This window comes from Pseudonaja textilis, chromosome 8 (genome assembly GCF_049901715.1).
Source record: "Pseudonaja textilis isolate UNSWEBS1 chromosome 8, rPseTex1.2, whole genome shotgun sequence".
Classification (NCBI taxonomy): Eukaryota; Metazoa; Chordata; class Lepidosauria; order Squamata; family Elapidae; genus Pseudonaja; species Pseudonaja textilis.
In genome coordinates this window covers 17,738,701-17,762,046 of record NC_141997.1, presented here as the reverse complement: position 1 = coordinate 17,762,046, position 23,346 = coordinate 17,738,701, and the positions used below count along the sequence as shown (strand labels likewise).

Below are 23,346 nucleotides of genomic sequence, written 5' to 3'. Positions count from 1 at the left end.
TAGTCAATTTGGTTGACTAGAACAGTATTTCTTAGTCGAACCACAGACAACTACAATGATCTAATACATATCGATTTTACAGAAGACAATGTTGAAAAAGCACTACACAATTTAAAATCTAAAATCTCTGTCTATTGGACTGGACAGAATATGTGCCTACTTCTTTAAAAAGCTATCCACTGCCATAGCTGAACCTCTAAGCATAATCTTTGAAAAATCTTTCAGGACCAGCTCCTTGCCAAAACTATGGTCACAAGCCACGGTCATTCCCATCTTCAAAAAGGGAGACCCCAGCCTAGTTGAAAATTACAGACCAGTCTCTTTATGCTGCGTCACCTGTAAAGTCATGGAATCAATTATTAACCAATCCATTATCCTCCACTTAGAGACAAACAACCTACTCTCTAATAAACAATTTGGTTTCAGAAAAAAACTATCATGTCATCTGCAACTCTTACACTGCAAAAACATATGAACTACACAATTCGATCAGGGCAAAGCAATAGACGCAATCTACATAGACTTCTGTAAAGCCTTTGATTCAGTGGTACACGATAAACTACTCCTAAAACTAAAATCTTATGGTATCTGGACACCTGCATAACTGGATAGAAGCATTCCTCTCAAACAGACAACAAATGGTCAAAATTGGGAGCGTCCTATCAAATCCTGTACCTGTCAACAGCGGTGACCCCCAAGGCAGAGTTCTAGGACCAACTCTTTTCATACTCTACATAAATGACCTCTGTGATCATATCAAGAGCAACTGTGTTCTCTTCTCTGATGATGTAAAGCTATTCAACACCACAGACAATACTGCTACCCTTCAAAAAGACCTCGACTGTGTTTCAGAATGGTCAAACAAATGGCAACTTCAAATATTTTATTTTATTTATTTTATTTGGTTTGTCAATTGCTTACAAGATAATAGGTATAAGTAAAAACATAGTTATGAATGCATGGATACATATAAGAAAAATAAAAAAAATAAAAGAAACAATAGGACAGGGACAGTAGGCACATTGGTGCGCTTATGCACACCCCCTACAGACCTCTTAGGAAAGGGGTGAGGTCAATAGTAGACAGTCTAAGGTTAAAGTTTTTGGGGTTTGGGGAAGTAACCAGAAGTGATATTCAGCAGGTTCTGACCAGTTCTGTAGAACCGGTAGCGGAAATTTTGAGTAGTTCGGAGAACCGGCAAATACCACCTCTGACTGGAGATTTTACATTATTCTTCCTCTGCCATACCCATCAGGCCATGCCCACAGAACCGGTAGTAAAGAAATTTGAATCCCACCATTGGAAGAAACCACAGAGTCAGGTAGAATATTCCCAACATTGACCACTCTATTGCTGAAGTAGTATTTCCTGCAGTCAAGTTTGGTGCGATTATCCTTGAGTTTGTATGTATTGTTTACTCTTGTATTGTTATGGTTGAAGCTGAAATATTCATTGACAGGTAGGACATTGCAATGTATGATTTTATATACTATACTTAGATCGGACCGAAGGCAGCATAGTGCTAGGTTTTCTAGGTCTAGAATTTCAAGTCTGGTGGCATAAGGTATTCTGCAATGAGTAGAGGAGTGGAGAACTCTTCTTGTAAAATATTTCTGGACTTTCTCAACTGTGTTAATATCAGATACATAATGTGGGTTCCAGACTGATGAGCTGTATTCGAATATTGGTCTAGCAAATGTTTTGTATGCTCTAGTTAGTAGTGTAATATTACCAGACAAAAAGCTATGTAAGATTAGGTTAACAACTCTTAATGCCTTTTTGGCTATGTAGTTATAGTGGGCTCTAGCACTTAGATCATGAGAGATAAGTACTCCAATATCCTTGACAGAGTTTGGATCATCAACAAGGTCTTGACCATTCAGCCTGCATTTTATTTTCTGATATATTTTTTTGCCAATATGTAAGACAGAGCATTTATTTGTTGAGATTTGAAGTTGCCATTTGTTTGACCATTCTGATATAATCAAGGGTAGGAAGGGTAGCAGTATTGTCAACAAACTGCTTATGTGATGAGTATCTATGGTTGGCTTGGCTATTTGGAAGTAGGTTCTGCATGCTTTTGCCCTTGAGGAAATGGATTAGCAAAAAGTGTCCTTGCTGAAAGGCTGATCATTCTTAAATGTAGGTAGTTGACTTTCAACCATTAGTTTAGTGAAGTTACAATAGCACTGAAAAAGTGATTTGCAACCAGTCCTTGCATTTATGACCATCACAGCAGCCATATGATCACATGATTAAGATTCAGGCACTTGGCAACTAGCGTGCATTTATTACATTTTTAGTATCCAGGTATCATGTGATTGTCATTTGCAACCTTCCCAGCTAGCTTTCAACAAGCAAAGTCAATGAGAGAAGCCAGATTCACTTAACCACCATGTGATTCACTTAACCCTGGCAAAAAAAGAGCAAAAAATTGGGTGCAAATCACTTACAACCACCTTGCTTAACAGCCAAATATTAGTCCAGTTGTGTCATATGTTGAGGACTATGTGTATTGCTCTTATTCACTGGTAACATACAGCTATGTGAAAAGTTTTCAATTTTAAAGTGCATTTACATGTTTAATGAACTTTTCTCTCATAGAAACCATGCAAAATTAGTACTTTGATGAAAATTTCTGTAGTTGGATTGAGATGCGTAATTTTTATTAATATAACCAAAGTCTTTTTAAGGTTTTAAGTAAGTTTATGTGCTAAAACAAACACAACTTGCATTTTTGAGAATGTTAGGATCGAAAGTAGCCAATCATCAGTGGGCTTTGGCTGACCAATCAAAATGCACAGAGGCTAAATCTATGAGCCAATCAATGTTGTCATCCTCTCTGACTGTAAATAGGCATGAAAAGCATCGAGAAATTTAATTTAGCGCTGGCTGCAGGCAAGGATGAAGGCCTTTGCTTTCACCAGTACTGCGCAGCGGCATCGCATCATTGTGCTTCATGAAGAGGTTTACTCTTGTACAGAAATAGCCAAAAGAGTGAAATGCCATCGAACCACAATGAGCAGAGTGGTTGAAAAATACCAAATAACTGGTTCAGTTATTCATAACTGGTTATAATAACTGGTTCAGTTACAAGCTCCGCTCTGGAAGACCAAGGAAGTCGACAAAACAGCAAGAGCGGGCTCTGCAACGCATTTCGATGGCTGACAGGAAGCTCACCTCACCTCAGATTACAAGAATTTGGGGTGAAACATGTGATGTAAAAGTGTGCAGTGTGTCACAGACTGCTTGCCAAAGAGCTCAAAGGCTGCAGGGCTCAAAGTAAACCTTTGCTCATAGACGCTCACCGCTCTCATTGACATGAGTGGGCCAAGAAGTAAGCCAAGTAGACCAACGAACACTGGGCCAAGGTCATCTTCGGTGATGAGAGCAATTTCTACTTAACTGGGAATCAGTGCAGTAAGCATGTCAGAAGATTTCCAGCTGAAGAATTTAGGCCATACTGCCTGAATCTAGCTGTGAAGCATCCATTGCATGTGATGATCTGGGGCTGTATCGCTGCTTCTGGTATTGGTTGGATACAAATCATGCAGGGAATCATGAATTCCAAGCAGTATGTTGAAGTCCTGGAAAAGACCATGCTTCCTTCAGCTCAGCAACTTGTAGGGAAGGACTTTTACTTCCAGGATGACAATGCTCCTTTTCATTGAGCCAAGTCCATCCAGCAGTGGATGAAGAAGCATGGTGTTCGACTCCTGGATTGGCCAGCTCAGAGCCCAGATTTGAACCCAATTGAGAACTTGTGAACCAATATTGGTTACGAATAAGCAAGAAGCATCCGAAGACCAAGCAGGAGCTGATTTAATCCATTATTGCAGCTTGGCACCACATTGTCACCAAAGATCACATGCAAAGGCTTATACAGTCTATGCCGAAGTGATGCCGCTGGGTGATAAGCAATAAGGACTGGCCAATTTCATATTAGCGACCATGTTTGGTTACCTAAACGGTCCTTTTCAGGGCCACAAACAATAAAATGTTAACAAAACATTAGCATCGGCCTTAGTAATTGCAACACGTATGTCACTGGGTATGTATCAGTTAATCTGTTTTCATAGTCATTGTAACATGCATTGTAAGCATGCAAGAAAATTCACAATCCCCATCCAAACAGCACCAAATTGCAAAAAGCTTATGCTTTTCACTTAAAAACCACCAGTATTTATTTAAATATAACAATATTTGCATAGCAGTTAGCATAAAATATCATAAAATCAATGGCCTATCCAAAAAATGTCATAAAGTATAGACTGTAAACCATACAGTGTGCAGAACTTTTTCACACAGCTGTACCAGATGAATATTGTTAATTTAATTTTAAACCTATCCTATAGTCTGGCTTTTGCACCATCATAAAAGATAGTTATAGTTTACAACAGCTGATCATCCAAATAGCGGGTCCATAACAATAGACAATAGACAGGTATGTTCAAAGACTGCTTGCAATCAATCAGCCATGATTAAATTAATGAAAAGAGAATTTGACATATTTTTTGACTGCAAAGCCTCTGTAACAGGAGAGGACAAACATTCTTTACATTCCTTAAAGGCCAGAAAAGACATTGACATGTATGATGTCTTCACCAGTAGAAAGGAACCAATTTAGGGTGGTTTTTTTTCATCAGTGCTGCATGGCTTGATTTAAAATAATAATAATAATAAAAAACCTTATTTTTTATTTTTTTATTGTTGTACTTTCAAGTCAGTGTTGACTCCTCATGATTGCCTGGAGGAGTCCTTCAGTCTTATCAGTTTAGAAATCATGACAGCATTAATATTATCTTTCTCTTTATTTTCCAGTATATTTCCTTTTCTTCCTTTTATAATTTATAGCAACTCAGTCTCAAATGTAAAAAAATACCAGAAACAACATTATAAACTGCAATCTTATGGCATCCAAGAAGTATTCTGGGATTAGTGGAATCATGTATATATGATTTGTTCTCTGAGATCAAAGAGAGAATTCCAGCCTTAGAAAATAAATGTCCCTCCATCTGAGACTGATTGGAGAAATTGCAAACAGGAAGTAGAAATCACCCAGTAGTCTATCAAGGCTGAAGAATCAATCAGTCATGAATTACCTAATTCAGTCATGAATTAGGTAAATAGCTCAAGATGTAAATCAGTAAACCAGAAAAGAACCAATGAAGGAAGATTATTTATGAACCGTCAAACTGTGACTATCCTAGACCAAGCCAAGTGCAAAAAAATTACAGAATTCCTAGAAGCCTGGCACTCTGACAAATCAGCCACTAACAGGCACACATAGACATAAACAACATCTACATATCATTCAAAAGTGGCAATCAACAAGCCAAAAAAGGAATAAAACACCTCCCTACCAGCAATCAACATCCAGATGAGCAGAGATTAATACTAAGATTGACATTACATTTACAATCAAGAAGCAAACAATACCTTAATCAAGGAACTGCCAAACAAGCTAACAGTAAATATCCCAGCCAAAGGCTACCTAGACCACTCTCACCAATACTGACAGGGCAAGCCACTAGAATATAAAATGAGAGCAAACCCAACTCCCTGCTAACACTGGTGATGTTACCTAGTTTGGGTAATGAAATGTCTGCAAAAAAGCAGCCAACTTAGAGAACACCAAGGAGGCCTCATTTCAACCCTGAATTACAGATATTCACCTCTATCAATTTATGTACTGTGTTTGCTTCACCCAGGCCTTTGAAAAGAGAGTAAGACCTTAACTTCATTTTCATCTTTTATGTTTTATTGGTTTTATTGTAATTTATTTTATAGTTGATTTGCCAGAGTCATTGTGAATTAGGCAGCACACAAGTTGAGTAAATTATGATCATTTTCATTATCTGCAGCAATGAATATGCTTTGATTAGAAGTTTGTGCACTTGAGTAAGCTCTATGACAATTGATTCCGAGTGAGCTTAGCATTTGTCAGAAATAGGTTTATGTTTTGCTCTCCATCTTTTACACCTTGAAGAGCAGGGGTATCAAACTCCTGGCCCACGGGCCAGATGCGTTATGCGCTAGCCACACCCACCCCAATTTAGGGAAGGGGGAAAAAGTTGTGATATATCACATGATGACAATGTGATAACACAAGTTTGACACCCCTGTTGTACAGCCTCCTATGCCTGTGAAGTAATGGAGAAATCAAGAATTCATGCTGTAGCAGCTGCAGTATTCCTCCAATTATACAAGTTTCTAAGCTGCTTACTTCCCTGAAAATGAATAAGAAGATTCATTTAAAACAATCTGACAGCATATCCCTTTTCCCTGGCCTCTTTAGAAACACCTGCATCCTTTCATTCCCTGATATCAAGAGTTTCAATATTAACATAAGGGTAAAAAACCTGAGAATAATCCAGAAATTCCTATTCCTATTAAGCCCACAAGGCAGGCAGACCTAACTAAGAAACCAATGCCACGTAGGTCAGATGTCAACTGTCCAATTGGCGAATCCAGAAAAAGAAACTCCTGGAACATTATTTTACCAAGAATATAAGCTTTACTGAATAAAACACACTGGCATAGAAGAAGCAAAACCAACTCTGGGCTTCCTGTACAAAAGCAAGCATAGTTAATCCCCTCTTTCCCTATGGGTCATTCACAGTCTATTATGTCCACCAATCACTTCTGTTCATTTTGTTATGGGAACCAGGCAGCCATGCTGGGACATCTGCTCAGTGTATTCTTGAGGTGGGAGCAATGTCTCATGGGAATCAATGATGCTTGGATGCCATTCCCCTAACCTTTAATTATTAATAGGTACAGAAACAGAATCTGGCAAACACATTAGAATGTGCTTCCCATCCTCTGTTTTTATCTCCATGTGACTTAGGGAGGCACCCCCTAAGACTTTTTCTCAAATAAGTGAAAAAATTCTCAAATCTCTATTATCTGACTATTGCTTTGGTAGCAGTTCTTCCTCCTCTTCTTCAAAGCCAGTTCTTATGCCTTCTGCCATTTCTGACTCAGGAGAAAATTTTGACAATTTTCCAATATTTATAGGTGGGTATAACTATTATGGCAGAAATGTTCTTCTCCATGGCTATTGGCCACCAAAATGCAGTTCACAAGGCATTAGAAAACTAGAAGTTTTGCTTTAGGAATGCTCAGAACTAGCAAGCAGGAAGATTCTTCCCATCTCAACCAAGGATTACATGAATCCACCACATCTGGAACACAACAGGTAGGGAAGGTGTGGTTATGTCAGGTGTGAAAAAGCACAGGAATCTTCTCAATTTATGGTAAACACTTGGTTAGAACCAAATAAGGGTCAACAATATTCGAGGGATTGGACTAAGTTTGCTTGAGGCTCAAAATTACTAAACTCATTCCTCTTTTCACTTCTCCTTCTGCCAGTCCTCCTCCGACAGCAGGGGTGTCAAACTTGAGATCTATGGCCAGATGCCTCAAACACTGGCCATGCCCACAGTCAGTTTAGCAAAGGGGGAAAAAGTCACAATACATCACATGATGACACAGTGGCGACGTGAGTTTGACACCCCTGTCCTACAGGTTAGGGGTCTTCTGTGTACATCCATCCTTTGGAATGAAGGGGAAATAGAGAATGGGAAAAATGTTTCTCTTTCATAACACTCTTCAATATAATCACACTAGGCAACAGAAAAAAATGCTAGATTAGATTATTAGTATCTATTCCCTCTCTCTTAATAATGAGTTAGTTGCTTTTATTCTCCAGTTGCACAAAATATTGGCAGATATGGCTTGCTCCTAAGAAAGCATTTAAATACAACTGATTATACAAAATCACCCTATTATAAATCAATTATTTTAAGCCTTAATAAATTAACCCAATATTCCTTACTCGTCAGGTGTCAACTAGGTGAGTTTGAATCAAAAGCAAGCTTGCTGCCCAGCCCATTCCTCAAGTTATATTTTCTTTTAAAAGACTAATTCAATAAATTAGTTCAAGGATTTAAACAGAAGTTTAATCATGTTCACAAATATTCCTAGGATATGGGTGCACAAGCATTGCAGTAAATTTAAACTTGCTGAAGGGAAAGATTGACAAGATCATTCACTACTTATGGACCGCTGATGGGACAAAGTTTGTGTAATTGAAATGATATGGACCATTTATCCAGAATCATGAAGAGTAACTTACTTGATTAAATTGCATAAAATATCCTATTGTGGTGGTTCTCAACCTTTTCTTCACCATGGGTCTCCTTTAAATACTGTCCTTTGTGTAGCCATTTACCATGGCTATGGGCCCCAAGACTTAAGAGTTAAATCATAATATTTCTTCAAGTCTTCACAGACCCCAAGGGTCAGCAAACCGCAAATTGAGAACCACTTTCCTATTGCAAGCTGTAACATGGAATTATGATGGATTCAAGGACAGCTGAACTAGTGAAAAGAAAACAATCAAGGCAATATTTTCAAATCTTTTTGAGCCATCCTAAATTCTCCAAGCAGCCCTGGAATTGTAACCAATGTATGAACTGACAGTAGACAATATGGAAACTTTGCTGGAGTTAAATGGTGTTTGGCCAGGCTATGTCTCTGCTGGGCCTTCATACCTTGTGTCACTTCATTATTTTATTTAGACACCATTTCTTAAATAAGCAAAACTGGCTGGGTTTAGACTTCATGCAGCTTCTAATCATACTTTATGAACCAGAAAGCCTGGGTTCATACAATAGGTAAACCCAAAATATTGACTGATCTTTTAGGGAAAGACACAGGCTTAGAAAGGAAAATGAAGCTGGCATTGCAAAATTGATCAGTGACTGAGCATTCTATGTGAAATTAATGGAACCTGCAAACTGATTTCTATCTAGCTGCCTGGAGTCTAAGTGTAGTGAATCTTCTTTGCCTAAAATGGAGCATATCAACAAATACCCATCTGATCTCTCAGTTTTATTTCTGTGTAAATCTGCATGACTGCAGAGAATTAGCATATTTCTAAAAATATATGAGGCATTAGCAAAGGCCTCTACTGTGATGCTCTAGATTGTGAAAAGCACTGACCTTTCTAACATCTCCTACTTATTCTGCATTCTATGCTTTGTGCTCAATTTTAAATAGAACAGATAAGAACTACGCTGTCTTTTTTGCAACATGTTTAGTGCCTAGCAATTCTATCATCACAATGCACATACAGAAAAAGCTCCCCTGTGTATCGTGTTCTGCTTTGGGTCAGCAAAAAGTGCATGGCAAGCATCATTCATTCCTTGCAGAAGGTTTGGTGAGTTAAATGTTGCATAGCTGAACTGATGTGGGCCAGCAGCCCAGATTTATGAGGAATGCCTTACTAGATATTGGAGTATGCTGAAATACATAAATAAGCAATTACTTTGCAAAACTTTAAAGGAAAATTTAAAAGTTGAATGTGAGACATAGTGTTTCTGGAATAATTTGATGCCAGCAACAATATGCACAGAAGAACCACAAGATGTTAATCTAAATCACAGGTGACTGCTTTAATGTCATGTCTCCAGCATCAGTGACACAAATCTAATTAATATCTGAAAACCCCTGAATAGTCAGCTAAAGAAGTCAGCTAGAAAGGAGACTAAACACCAAATAGATTCAATACAATATTGGTCCCCAGTGTGTGGAGTTTATTTATAGAATAATAGGGAAGTTAGCCAAGCAAGCATTCAGTGTTATAAAATGTGACAGCAAAAACAAGGAGGTTTTCTGTTCCCAATTTATTTTTACACCCACAAGATTCTGTTCTCCAATGCGACAACTGGACTTTGCCACACTGATGGATTTTCTATGTTTCTCTTTTCATCTTGGATGCCCTGTAACATCTTTCAAAGAATGTTACACCACTGTTCCTCTTGACCTTGTGGTTGACCCTACACACAAATGCATGTCTTTCTATCAGTTCACCTTAAAGCACCCAGAAGACCTAATGTGTGAAAGAACAAAAGGCTATTGGGTACATTAAAAAAGACATGTGAGCACAAGTAAACCATCTCTGTTAGAAGGGATTTCATACTGAAGGAAGTAAAAGCAAGGGAAACCCAAGAAGCTAGGGTCCACCATGCCCATGAAATCCTAATGATTTTGCCTGATTTCCTACCCATAAATTGTTATAAGTTAGTTGACAAAATAAATCAGAATATATTAAATATGTACTTTCGGATCATTTCCTCATTAAATGAACGCATATTTTGACTCATTCATGTAGTCAATCTAGTTTTAGGATTCATGCAAAGAATAGATCAGTTAGCTCATATTTAAGCAGAAATATTAAATTTTTACAACTTTTAAGCACCACTCTACATGTGTAAAAGACTCATTCTTGATCCATACAGTGTGTGAATTTTTCCTACATTTTTGCTTTGTAAATGCTGAAATGCTTGGTTTTCAGACTAAATAGAAAAAATCCAATAAATCTGGAGTATAATCCTCTCTGTGTAACTTGAATAGAGTTGAAATAACCTTCTTTCCAGGGGTGGGATTCAATTTTTTTAACAACCGGTTCTGAGGGCATGGCTTAGTTGGTGGGTGTGGCTTGTTGGTCATGTGACTGGGTGGGCGTGGCCAACTCGACATCACTCACATCAAGGGGTGCTTCTCCTTGCCTGGCCTCTAATGACAGTGGGGATGCTGCAATGTCGTAAGTGTGAAAAATGGTCATAAGTCACTTTTTTCAGTGCCATTGTAACTTTGAATGGTCACCAGTTTTAGACTAAAACTCAAAAAGGGTATGTAAACTCACGTTCGAATGTCAATCTTTCTAGCTAGCCAAGAAGCCTTGCTGAATGTCCTTCATCTTGGTTCATTGTCATTACAAGCTTCTTCCTGGCAGCTCTGCTTCATTATTCAATTATTTCTTCAAAGTGCTAACTCCAACAGGGGAGTATTTCCTCCCAACAGCAGTGTAAAAAGCTTAAAACAACCTTTCCCCTTTACCAGCAAAGAAAAAAACCTCCTTTGGAGACAGTAAGTCTAGGCATACTGCCGAGAATGCAAGAAGGGTGGAAAATAACAAAAGGAGATTTCTTCCAACAACCGGTTCTCCAAACTGCTTAGAAAGTTAACAACCGGTTCTAGCGAATAAGTGAGAACCTGTAGAATCCCACCTCTGCTTCTTTCAGGATTTACTATTTTTGTCCCGTTCCCCCCTCACCATTTGTATTTAATCAGATTTGGGGCACGGCTATTGCATTCCTCGGTGCAATGAAAATGAACAAAACCTAATAATTTTAAAAAACAAAAAATGCATCCTTTTTTATTGATTCCAGGCAAAGCATATGAACAGTAAATAAATCTTTTTAATTAGCACAGCTTATTTGGTCAAACGTCAGCAAGCTTTTAACCCAACTATTTTTAGATCAACAGTGTACTGCTTGTAATAAAAATAATGCAGCACTTGTAGGAAACAAACACTAATGCGTTTTCTATATTGCAAAGCAATACCCTCAGCTAGTATTTAAAGCTTCCATTTTAAGAGAGATTGAGAAAATCCATAAAATACAGTCCTTCTGATCACATCTATATATTCTGAGTAACATGAAATGTACTATCATAAAACTAATCACAATACAAGTAACAAGTAAAGAAAAATCTATTTTTCCAATTTTACTTCCTCCCCTCCCTCACAATTTTGGTTTTACTGGTTCTATTATCAATCTTCATGATAATTAAAATCAAGTTCATAATATTTATTCTGAATGTTACATAACGAAACAGTTGTCAATAAAATCCTAAAGAGGATTGATGCTCGTATCATGTTAGCATTATGATTGTATGAGGTACTGTTGCTGCCTATATGCTTAGAAACATTAACTTCTCTATCTGCTAGTGAAGATGCAGAAAATGGGAAGCAAAATTATTTTAAAAAATTAAATATATATATATACACTATTAACAGGGGTAAAGTGCTCATCTTCAGAACTTGGAAAGAATATACTAATTTAAGGTGACATTTTGTTTTAGAGGTTCTGAACTATATAAAGCATATTGTATAAACATAACAGTAACAGTTTTCCTTATATATGAAAATGGGGGGAAGTGGATTTCTGGAATATTTACTTACGTAATCTGAGTATTCAGACTGAAACTGATTGAGACAGCTATTCTAGAGAGCTTACACATAAGGTGGCTTAGTATCAATCAAACTCTATAATTTATCTCAGTATTCCACAACCATAAAACAATCATATTTGGTAGTTAGAGTAGTGGCTCTTACTCATACTAGAAGAATATGTGATAGGTACATTTCAATCTGCTAATAATGGCATCTTCCAAACAACTCTATGGCACATGAAAGACAAAAGTACAAGGTCTTCTGAAGGAACAAGAAGCCTCATATAGATTGAAAGTGGGTTGATGGTAATGGACAAAGATATATTGGAAATAACAATAAAAACTTGCATGATGCTTTCAAAAACTATTCTAGCATCATTCTTTGCTTCCTTTTGTTTATTTATTTGTTGAACCTGTTTGCAGAACTGAATCACAAAAGCTGTCAGCAATAATACCATGAGGTTCTCTTCCTCAATGCCCAATCACATATGCAAACATTTTTTACAGCAGTATATGACATTATTCTTTAAAAAGTAAAACAATGTGAGCTATTGTTATTCTTCTGTCCTTCCTTCCTTCCTTCTTTCTTTCTTTCCTTCCTTCCTTCCTTCCTTCAACTTCTTTGTTCGGTTATGGATTTCAATCCTTTTGAATAAACAGAAACCTGATTCCTACTACATTTTGCAAACCTCTTTTTAAATGCATCCAATTGTTACTAACTTCTTTTTTGTTTTAGGAAAAAGCAAATAAGTTTAGAAAATTTAGAGTGATATGAAAAAGGCCAGTACGAGAAATTACCTATTCTCAGTGAATGGATAAGTGCATGAATGGCAGTTGCAATGATAGTATCCAGATTACCCATCTTTTGTCATTATCATCATTTAATGTTCCAGAAATGATCAATGTGACAAATGGATTGATCTCATTCAGTAAGATCAAAGCTACACTTAACTCTTGATTCATCACCAAGACTGGGTAGCAAGGTCCTTTTTCTTTTTGCTGCTCCACTTCCAGATAATTCTTTTCCACTTTATGTTGCCTTGAATCCTCCTCTCCATCTGGATCAGGGCACTTCAGTTCAGTCTTTTCAGAGGAAAGGCTATGCCTTCAGCCAAACCAATAGGTTTCATTAATAAAGGATTTTTACCCTTACCACATAAAAATTTGCTATCTGGAAATTGATATGAGAAATCCTTTTAGTTCAGATAAGTGGATAAATGGTAAAATGGTAAAATTCTAGACTTGTTTAAACAAAAAACAGAGGGAAAATGGTACCTACTCCAGAAAAAAAAAAAAAAAAAACTAGTTTCAGGGCAAGTTTTCAATCAGCAGGGTTCTCTGGGCCTTTAAACAAAGATCTTTTTGTTTTATTTTTAGTATTCAAAATTCAAAAAAGATTGCAACTAGCATTTTACAATAATCATATTGTATTAAAACTAAGTACCAATTTAATCATTTAACAATAGTAATATTATACAATAAAATTATAGTTTAGAATAGAGACTTAATGTATTATATTTATAAAAATAAAATGAAGAAAATTAAATATTTAAACTGTGTAAAATAAAAAAACATGAAAAAATATGAAAACAGTGAAAATTCCTATAGTAAACATAAAAAATTAGGATAGAGCAAAATATTGATACTTGTGACAATATATTTTTCTAAATATGTATTTGTCCATGTGGCAATTCAGTTTTTAAACAAACATTTGAATCTGGAGCATTCAAAATTAAATTATCCAGTAAAGCAAAGATCTTAACTACCATACTACCTGTGAATATAAAGTTAATTTAACACTATAACCATGTGGGTGGGTGTGCATAAAAGTATGTTTTATATGTGTACAGGAATACTCACCAACAGCAAGGAAATTGGCTGTTGTTTTCATTGAACAAAAAAGTGAGAAAACACATCAGCAGGTGAATTATCCAAAAGCAGAATGTGGTAGCTAGACTGAAAACCTTGCAAACTACTTCCAAGATTTTTCAGTTCACAGGATTTTCTTAAACTAGCTTACAAGCTTAGAGCTGAGCTGGCATGAATATGGGTTAGGAGCAGCTTACATTGCTAAATACAGGTATGCTCTAAGTCTCCAAATATGTGTTGTCCAAGACAATGTTCATCGGCTACACTACCACCCGCCATGCTCATGAGTTCATCAAAGCCTGACACTCCACAAGCAATTCCATCAATAGACACATTGATCTACAACCAGCCTACAAACTCCTCAAAATCTAAATCAACCACACAGCCAGCCAAAGACAGCCCTGGTCTCAACCCCACTCCCAACTAGCACTTCACCTCCCAATAACATCACTTGATGTAACTTCCCCATCACAAGACCCTCACTGACACGCTTACACCTGAAGCCCTCATAAACAGAAAAACACTGACATACCCTAAACTCCACTAAAGATGTTACCTAGCCTGGTAATGAAGTGTTCAGAAACCAACCACAAGCTCAGAGAGTGAACCTTCATCCTCAAGTCAATGTTCTCCAGATATCTTAGGAGGAATGTTACCCCTACATACTCCAGACTATTTTTAACCAAAATCATGATATGTAGTAATTCTGGGCATTGTATCAATTAGATTGGGCATAAGATTATCTAAATAAGTTATTTTACATTCATCTTTCTACATCAGCATTTTTCAATTTGTTCCCTCAGAATAACAGACTTGGAAGTTACCTTAGAGAACTTCTAGTCCAATCCACTGCTCAAGCAGGAAACTGTATACCATTTCAGACAAATATCTGTCCAATCTATTCTTTAAAAAGTTACAGTTATAGTTCCCAGAATCCTCAGCCTCATGCATGTTAGAAGGTAGCCCACAGAGGTTGGGAAAAGTGATCCTCAGTGACAGTTGCTTTGAATGAGGGAAAGCATTTCTCCATTAAAAACAGTTTGCATCGTTTATGTCTATCACAACAAACAGATCAGGAATGAACAGTTTGTTCTCTTAGTTCAGGTTTATGAAATTGTATTTTGCCAACATATATATCAGTTTATTAGTAAAAATGGTGCTTTTCTTGATCTTCATGAGTACTGTCTTTAAATTTTAAACAATCAATAAGGAAAATGGAAAATATAACAGAAAACAAACACATCCCCATAGCAACTATAACAAGAGTTGTTGATGCTATGGAAGTTTCAGGTGAAGTATCTCCCCACAGGATATTATCTTAGAGGCTTCCTAAGCATAAGCTTCATTCCTGTTTTTCTTGTTACAGAAAGATACTACATAAATTGTTTATTGATTACTGAATGAAAGGGGTAAAACTAGTATCTGAAGAAGCACACTCTGTTAAATATTGGATTTAACTCTGTCGTCAGACAAATGAATTTATTGCATCATTCTACTCCTCTCAAGCCTTGCAATCTAGTAGCAAAGGCCAAATCATGTATGAGTAAATTCAGTGAGTATATCATGCACTGAATAAAAGATGCACATATCAGACTATTTGTCTAGTGAGAATTAATCTGACTCTGTGGTGTAAAGCAAGGAAGATTGTTTTATATCAGCAGGTATGTGACATTCATAGGATTCAGGAACTGAAGTCGTAACTGAGACATCACTCAGGAACCAAGTAGAGACTATCTGTCTGGAAACATACTTATCTTGCTAGTTTGTGCATGCAGTGGCCTAATGTAAACCACGATTCCCCCTTTGTTTACAATATCTCATTTGTCCTATAGAGAGTAACTTATCCCTTCCATCATATAGTGTTAAGAAACCAGCGGAGATGGTTCTCTGCCCTGTTAGTGCCATAATAAATCAAGACCTCACTACAGAAGGTCTACGTCTTTCTTCTACACTGAACATAAATTTCACTGTATTTCTATAATGCACTTCTTCTCAGCTAAGTACCGAACAACAGAAAAAGTAGTGAAAATGATGTGCAACAAAAATGATAGCTAATAAAATAGCCCTATAAAAAAGCACAGCATTAATTCTACAATTATTGTAAAAACTGCATGTTTTTCCTATGTGATTTTAAGGTTCTGCATTAATATACTATCATACTATACTAATGGACATATCATACTATATCACGCTTTTGGTAATGCAACATTGAGATAGTATGAAATAGCAGGAAAAGATTGCATGGACTAAAAATCTACATGTTTCAATCTTTTACTCAGTAACAAAACTCATGGGATTTGGGGGAGCCTTAGCCCACACCTGTTTGTTAAGATAAAATGGCAGAAAAGGAATATTATGTACTGAATGCCCTAGAAATGAACTTACATTAATATTGCTCAACTTCCAGAATCATTCACTGTTAGTCATGTAAGGAAGAGTTGTTGGGAGTTAAACTTAGCAAAATATGTGAAGACACAACAGTCAAAAGTGGTCTTTTCTGCTGCCACTTTCTGAAACTTCTAGAAGAATCAATTATCAAGAAATCATTCAAAAGTTCCTCTATATACCTGAGACCAATATAATTAAACAGTGGTACAAGATCAGAATAAAAACAATCTGGTACACCAGAAACAAAACCTGGTAAAGATTTTTAAAAAGCAAAAGCAAATTGGCTTTTGGAATATTTTTGGTGTTTGTGCGTCTCATTTGATGGCATCAAATTTTTTTTACACGCTCATCACCCAGTAAATGAAATGAATAATAAACACCATTCTGCAGTATCATAACTGCAGCTTCGTGCCTTAATTTAATCACCTGAGCAATCACCCATAATTACAGAACTGGGTCCTGTAAACTTTTGACTTATCAATTTTGGCATAATTTTATTTGCATAAAGAGTTTTTTGTGTGTCCTATGCATGTTTTGTTTAAGTACAAAGGCAAAGAAGACAAAAAGATCCTTGAAAATAGAGGCACAAAAAATTGCTCACAGAGCTGCTATAAAATCATGTGTTAGTTCTGAAACCTGCTGAGAGCCTATCCCTTTGCAGCAATTGTCTGTTATGGTTCCTCAGCTAAGCTTTTTTTCCCCACAGTCTCTATTAATTGTAGGAAGATGTTAAATAAAACATATATGGATTCCTGAGCCAATGAACAAATGCTTCAGAAGGAAAAGGATATATTGCATTCCCTCTTGGGATTCTTACCTCTGTTGCATAGAGAGAGGATTGAAATCTTTCCCCAAAGTAATACACTGTTCTGGCTCTTGTACAATATTTGGATATGGTTGATGTGATGGTCCCTGACCAATCATGATCTCTTTCAACAGCTTCAGTTTGCTGACATTGTAAGAAATTGGCTCTGTTGCTCCATCTCCAAGCACATCCATGTGGTGGGAGTCCAGTTCCATATCTACGTTTCTGGTAATTGCACCATCATCTTTGTTGTCCAGGTACATAGTTCTGGTACCAGATGAATTGTGTCCTCTATTCTAAAAAAGGATGAGACAATATTAAACACTCATTTTCATCTCTTCTGTGCTAATTCAATGTGTTTTTGTCTTTAATAGAAAAATTGACCTACATCCATTTGCCATAAAAGTATCAGTACAAGGGATGGTTTGGCCATTCTTGGGTTTTCTTGCAATCCAAAGTATTATTTTAATAATGCTTCATTGGTAATATGTTCAGTTAAGTTAATAAAATGCACAAAAGTTACATATTAAAAAGTAATGTTTTTTATGAATCATCGGAGCTTCCATTTTTATGCACTATATTTCTTTTACATAAACTGGTAAGCCATACACTTTATTTGTTCCATTTCTCTGGCTATCCATCTCAATCAATTAACCTGGGAAGTTTATAATTCAGAAAATATATTACAATTTAAATTTTTTTAAATCATTTAAAGCAATAAAACAATAAAACTGGTACAAACCATTAAAAACATCCAATTTGACATACACAAGAGCAAAATATTTGTTCAGCTAGTAATATGGGCAGAAAAGGGGGCCATTGGTACATATGGCACCCCAGGAACATAACCAGGGTTTTAAAACCTTACACAAGACTAATAGGGTTGAACCCTTTCTAATCTCTGAAAGGAAGATGTTCCATATTGCAGGGGCCAGTGAAGAAAAAGACAGACTTCTGCTTGACCTAGTTTGATGAGTCCTTGACTCTTGAAAAAAGGCACTTCCTCAGATACCTTAATCCCAAGCCATGTAGGGCTCTATAAGTCAACACCAGCACCTTAAATTGTATCTTGAATTGTACACACCAGTAATCAGTGTGGCTCACACAGGAATAGTGTTACATGTGCCATATATCTGGTACTATTTGCTACTCGTGCAGCCACATATTGCTCCAGTTGGAATTTTTGAATGGTCTTCAAGAGCAGCCTGGTGTAGAACATATTACAGTAGTCTTGAGGTTACTGTTCTGACCACGGCTTCCTGAGACTGTAATTAAGCACACGCTTAGTCCAAACAACTCTTGTTTTATTTCAACGCTGGGAATTATGTTCATTCCCAGTCTGTAATGAGTCTCAAACAATCTCCCGACATAAGCACCCACCTTTATCTCCTTTGAATTGCTGCCAACAACTAAAGTGCCAAATTAACTGTAAAAACCCAGCTGAAGTACAAAGTCCACACAGAGCTTCAAGGTTTAAACCAAACAGAGTGAACGACTTTGCTTCCTGCAAAGGTTTCTCTACTTTTGTACTTCCTTTGTATCTTAGGGGAGGGGCAATCACCTACAAGCTTTCCTCCCGAGTCGCCCCTTTTGTCTTAGCTGCTCTTGCCTTCTAGCAATTCTGCTCACACATGCACTGGGAACAGGCTCCCCTTGTTCCTCTGCCTTGCTGCTGCCAGACGGAGGCTCCGGAGGCTGCTCCCCATTCCCAGGTGGTCCTGGTCCAATCTCTGCATTGGATGCAGGACCCTCGTCTGAGTCCTCCTCAGATTCCCTGACTGGTCCCTGTTCTTCCCCACTGTCCGATTCCACTGCCGTCTGCACAGGCTGCTGGTGAACCACAACAATTGCAAGGGCATAAGTTACTGTTAGCAGGTATGTGCACAACTGGCACACCAAAGTGAGCAAAAACCCTCCTAAATGTGGCTGTCACCTGCTCTTTGAGCAAGAGCCACAAGTTCAGGAGGACTCCCCCCACATTGCACACTGGGTCTGTTTGGGGCAGTGTAACCCCACCCAGAACCAGAGATAATAGAACCTTTTATTGAGGGGGAGTCCAAATACCCACAGTCACTCTTTTGCTATGGTTGAATTGGAGCCTGTTTTACCCATCCAATCTCCGACAGTCTCCGCAGACTGAAATAGGACATCCATAACATCACTCAAGAGGCCTGGGTAGAGATATAAAGCTGGGTGTCATCTGTATGTTGATGATGTCTCACCTACAGATTACCTCACGCAGTGGCCTTATGTAAATATTAAATAGAAGAGAAGAGAGAACAGAGCCCTGAGGCACCCCACAAAGTAGGGGCCTTGGACTAGATCTCTTTCTCTATTAACACTGACTGAAACCAGCCCCAGAGGAAGGAGAAGAATCAGCACAATACAGTGCCACCCACGCCCAGTTTCCAGAGCCGGCACAAAATGATACCATGATCAATGGTATCAAATGCCACTGAGAGGTCAAGAAGAGCTAAGACAGTTGTACTACTTCTATTGCATCCCCACCAGAGGTCATCCATGAGCCCAATCAATGCCATCCCTGGTCTGAATTCTTCCAAGTGAGGGGAACTTTAAAAGCTGGTGGGGCTATTCCCTCTCTTTCTTATACATTGTATAATACATATTATTATATATTATACATGTAAGCTACATTTTGCATAAACTTTCTGATTCAATTATCCCTTGCTAATTGACCATGACTGTAAATTCTAAGGAATTTTGTTTTTATCTTAAGTGGAAAACATGGAATTCTGTGAATTAAAGACTCTGGTTGACATTGAATTCTTTCCCCTTTTCTCCAGCCCACATGGCAAAGAAAGAGAGGGGGGGGGAGAGAGATGGGTTGCTAGAGAAGGCCCATGGATGCCATGGGTCTAAAAGAATAGTCACACATTCATCAGGAGGAATATGGTAGCATATTTGCTAACTAATATATTTTATTAATTAAACAATCATTTCTGAGCTCCAGCTCCTTTCACCAATGGATAGCTCACTTCATAAAACCTGTTAATTGCAAAAGTTGCTATCAGACTCCTCCAGAATTTTGGCAACCACAAACTAATATGTCTCTTCTCCTATAATTGCCCCATTGGATAAATGCATCATCATCCATTTTTAACATGAGATGATAAGGGAGTTGAAAGTAATGTTGCTTGTACAAGGAAGATCTGCCTCTAACCCTACTTTACAAAATTTATGTATTTATCACATTTACATAACTGTCCATCTCAGGAGAAGTGATTCTGACAGCACATAATAATTAAAGAATGATATAGATATAGAACAGCATTTAATATATATGTTTTTAAAAAACAAACTTAATTAAAACATATACAAACCTCAGGCAGAGAAAGAATGAGTATATTTAAGAGTGGAGCAATCTAAACATGGTTCATGAGAAACCAGGCTGGTGACATAACGGGACCTTGAGGGACTTTCAAAACATCTAAAAGAGATGAAATGAACCTAATATTAGGGGAGAGATAGGATAGGTGCCACAGCAGAGAAGTCCAACCCATCCGGGATCTACCTCTGGCAGATGGTATCCACATCATATTTTCTCTGCCAGAAATAATGAGGGAGAGCTGATGTAATCGAAGAAGGGAGGTTCCTCAGATAACCTGGCCCCGTGCCACAAGTTCCTAGTGGCCATCTTCCCCCAGATTCCCAAGAGAGTTCATTCACCAAGAGCACCCAGTCCTTAATCTCTTGCTCCTGTCCCATTCAATCCTTCATTCTATTGCTTGGCAGTGGCCATGCCTCTGAGGACTCAGGGGTTATGGATCAGAAAGCAGAATTACAAGAAGTCACAGGAAGTACAGGTAGTCCTCAGTTTATGACCAGTCGCTTAATAACCATTCAAAATTATTACAGGCCAAGAACAGGTGCTTTGTGGCCTAAAGCCATAAAGGCTGTCTAAAATGTCCTACCACACACACATACGTACACACGGGTGCTTGGAAATCGGCTTTCCTTTACAACTGGTTGCATCATTCTACGGTCACATGACCACTATTTGCAATGTTTTTTTGCTGATTTCCAGGGGAGGTGGGGAAAACATTCAAAAGAAAGAGTTCATACCTACAACCATGGCATTTGCTTAACAACCATGGATTCACATAACAACTGCGATGAGTCACTTAAAAACAGATGCAAAAAATATTGTAAAATTGGGGCCAGTCCTGCGGTAGCCTTGACTGACAGCCATAATTATTTATGATTGGAAATGCAGTCCAAATTGCAGTGATGAGCCATTGGGACCTCTAGTCCTATTTCTGCTTCTTTCCAATGTCCTCCCTAGGTTCTCATCCAAGGATCAATCCGGACAGACTTTACTATTTCTTGCAGCAATATGATCAAGTGAGGAGAAAGAGGAGGGAAAAGAGCTCTAATCAAAACAAAGCACAGAGTGATTTTGGAAAATAATGGTCCAATGTATGCCTGACACGAGCATGGAGAATGAAACATATCTAAAATAGCACAATTCCCAGGTGTGCATGAGTTAACAATCGAACTGATCAATTCTTGAACTGTTCCCCATTGCTAAATATTTGATTAACTTATCCACCTTACAAAGCAGCATTTAAGCAAAGATCCACAGCAAAAATCACTGTAAAAGGCATGAAATGCTATAAATACAGAATTTGTAATCTCTTCCACCTACATTATTGTATGATTGGTAACAATGTGCATTTTTAGAAAAAAAAAAAAAAAGTATACACTGACCTCTTGTGGCCGGCATACATCACATTTAAACTGGCATTTCAGTCAAAGAAATGGCTAAATTGAATCTGCGCAAAGTGGATCCAGTTACAATACATGTTGCACAAAAATATCAATCCATTCCATTATATTTAAGAGTCTTTATTTTTTGGAAGTAATAAACCAATATCTGCCCATGTTAAAAGTAGTATTTATTTATGCAGCATTGTTGGTAGCTGTAGTATTCTCCTGTGAAGCATCACCAAATGTTAGGTTCCTACATTAAAAAGTTTACCATGTAAAAATCACTGGGAATTGCTATGCATTCAGGGGTGGGATTCTACCAGTTCATACTTATTTGCTAGAACTGGTTGTTAACATTCTAAGCAGTTCGGAGAACCGGTTGTTAGAAGAAATTACTGGCCTAATCCTGTAAGGAAGGCAGGAAGGAAACATTCTGGTGTTGCTTACAGAAATTGCCTTTCTGTTAACCCTTATTACATTCTTGGCAGGACTAGACTTCCTGTCTCAGGAACTTCTCTGGAGTTTTTTTTTTCCTTCCTTTGCTGGTACTTTGCTTGTGTAGAGTGACCATTCAAAGTTACAATGGCACTGAAAAAAGTGACTTATGACCCTTTTTCACACTTACGACTGTTGCAGCATCCCCACAGTTATGAGAGGCCAGGTGAGGAGATGTGTGCCTCGATGTGAGTGATATTGAGTTGGCCACACCCAGCCATTAACATGACCACCAAGCCACACCTACCAACTAAGCCACGGCCATAGAACCGGTTGTTAAAAACTTTGAATCCCACCCCTGTATGCATTGCATTTAAAGCTAAAGTGGGGAGGCATCTTGATTCCTCAAGATCAAGTTGTGAGCAATTCTGGAAAAAGCACATGAAAAAGAAGAGACTTCTGTATGTTGCTATCAGTTTTTCAGGGTATGAGGAATTGAACTGCTGGGAATTGAGGAATGAGAAATCTCTTCTCACGTGGGAGGGAGGAAAGAAGGAAGGAAGGAGGAAAATCTGTTTAAGAGAAGACACCAATAATATTTGTATTCTTAGTGCATGCACAGATGGTGTATATTCCTTTTGAATTGAAAGATCTGAAGCGATCAGAATTGACTTCTGTCTGAGGGGCTAGAGTAAAATTGCCTGTTCCTCCCAATCAACTGACAGTATAATCTTGATGATACTTAATCCAGTGCGAGCCTACTCAGATGCTCGGGTAATATTAAATTCTTTAAAAGAGCAATGACTCAGAATTGGTACAAAGAGTTCTTTTTCAGTACTTGAAAAGCTAAATGCTTGTCCAAATATATAGATCTTATAAGAAGCGTTGCAATCCACTTCCTTTCAAAAGAAAAAAGTTATCTTCTTTTCTATCAGGTCTGAAAACTGACTAAGTAGAAATCGGGTTAAAAAGCAGTCTATTTCTGTATTCCGTTCCTTTCAGCCACAATATGTAGCTGTTCTTAGGAAGTAAGAGACAAATTAACCCATTTAACCCCATAAAGTTTCCTCTTCCCTCATTTCCATTAAATATTTACA

General features: G+C 37.6%; 1 protein-coding gene across 3 annotated transcripts in view; it reads right to left on the bottom strand.

Moving 5' to 3' along the window:
- The window catches only part of OCA2 (OCA2 melanosomal transmembrane protein), a 208,874-nt gene that overhangs the window by 159,358 nt on the left and 26,170 nt on the right, over window positions 1–23,346 (bottom strand). Inside the window, exons 2-3 of one of the 3 annotated variants that reach the window (XM_087938439.1) lie at window positions 20,428–20,534; window positions 17,099–17,382 (exon numbers count right to left, since the gene is read on the bottom strand). In XM_087938439.1, coding sequence (XP_087794565.1) covers window positions 17,099–17,349 — 251 coding nt within the window. In that variant the 5' untranslated portion in view covers window positions 17,350–17,382; window positions 20,428–20,534. The remainder of the gene's footprint in view (window positions 1–17,098; window positions 17,383–20,427; window positions 20,535–23,346) is intronic. The other 2 variants (XM_087938438.1, XM_087938440.1) reach the window with 2 other exon arrangements.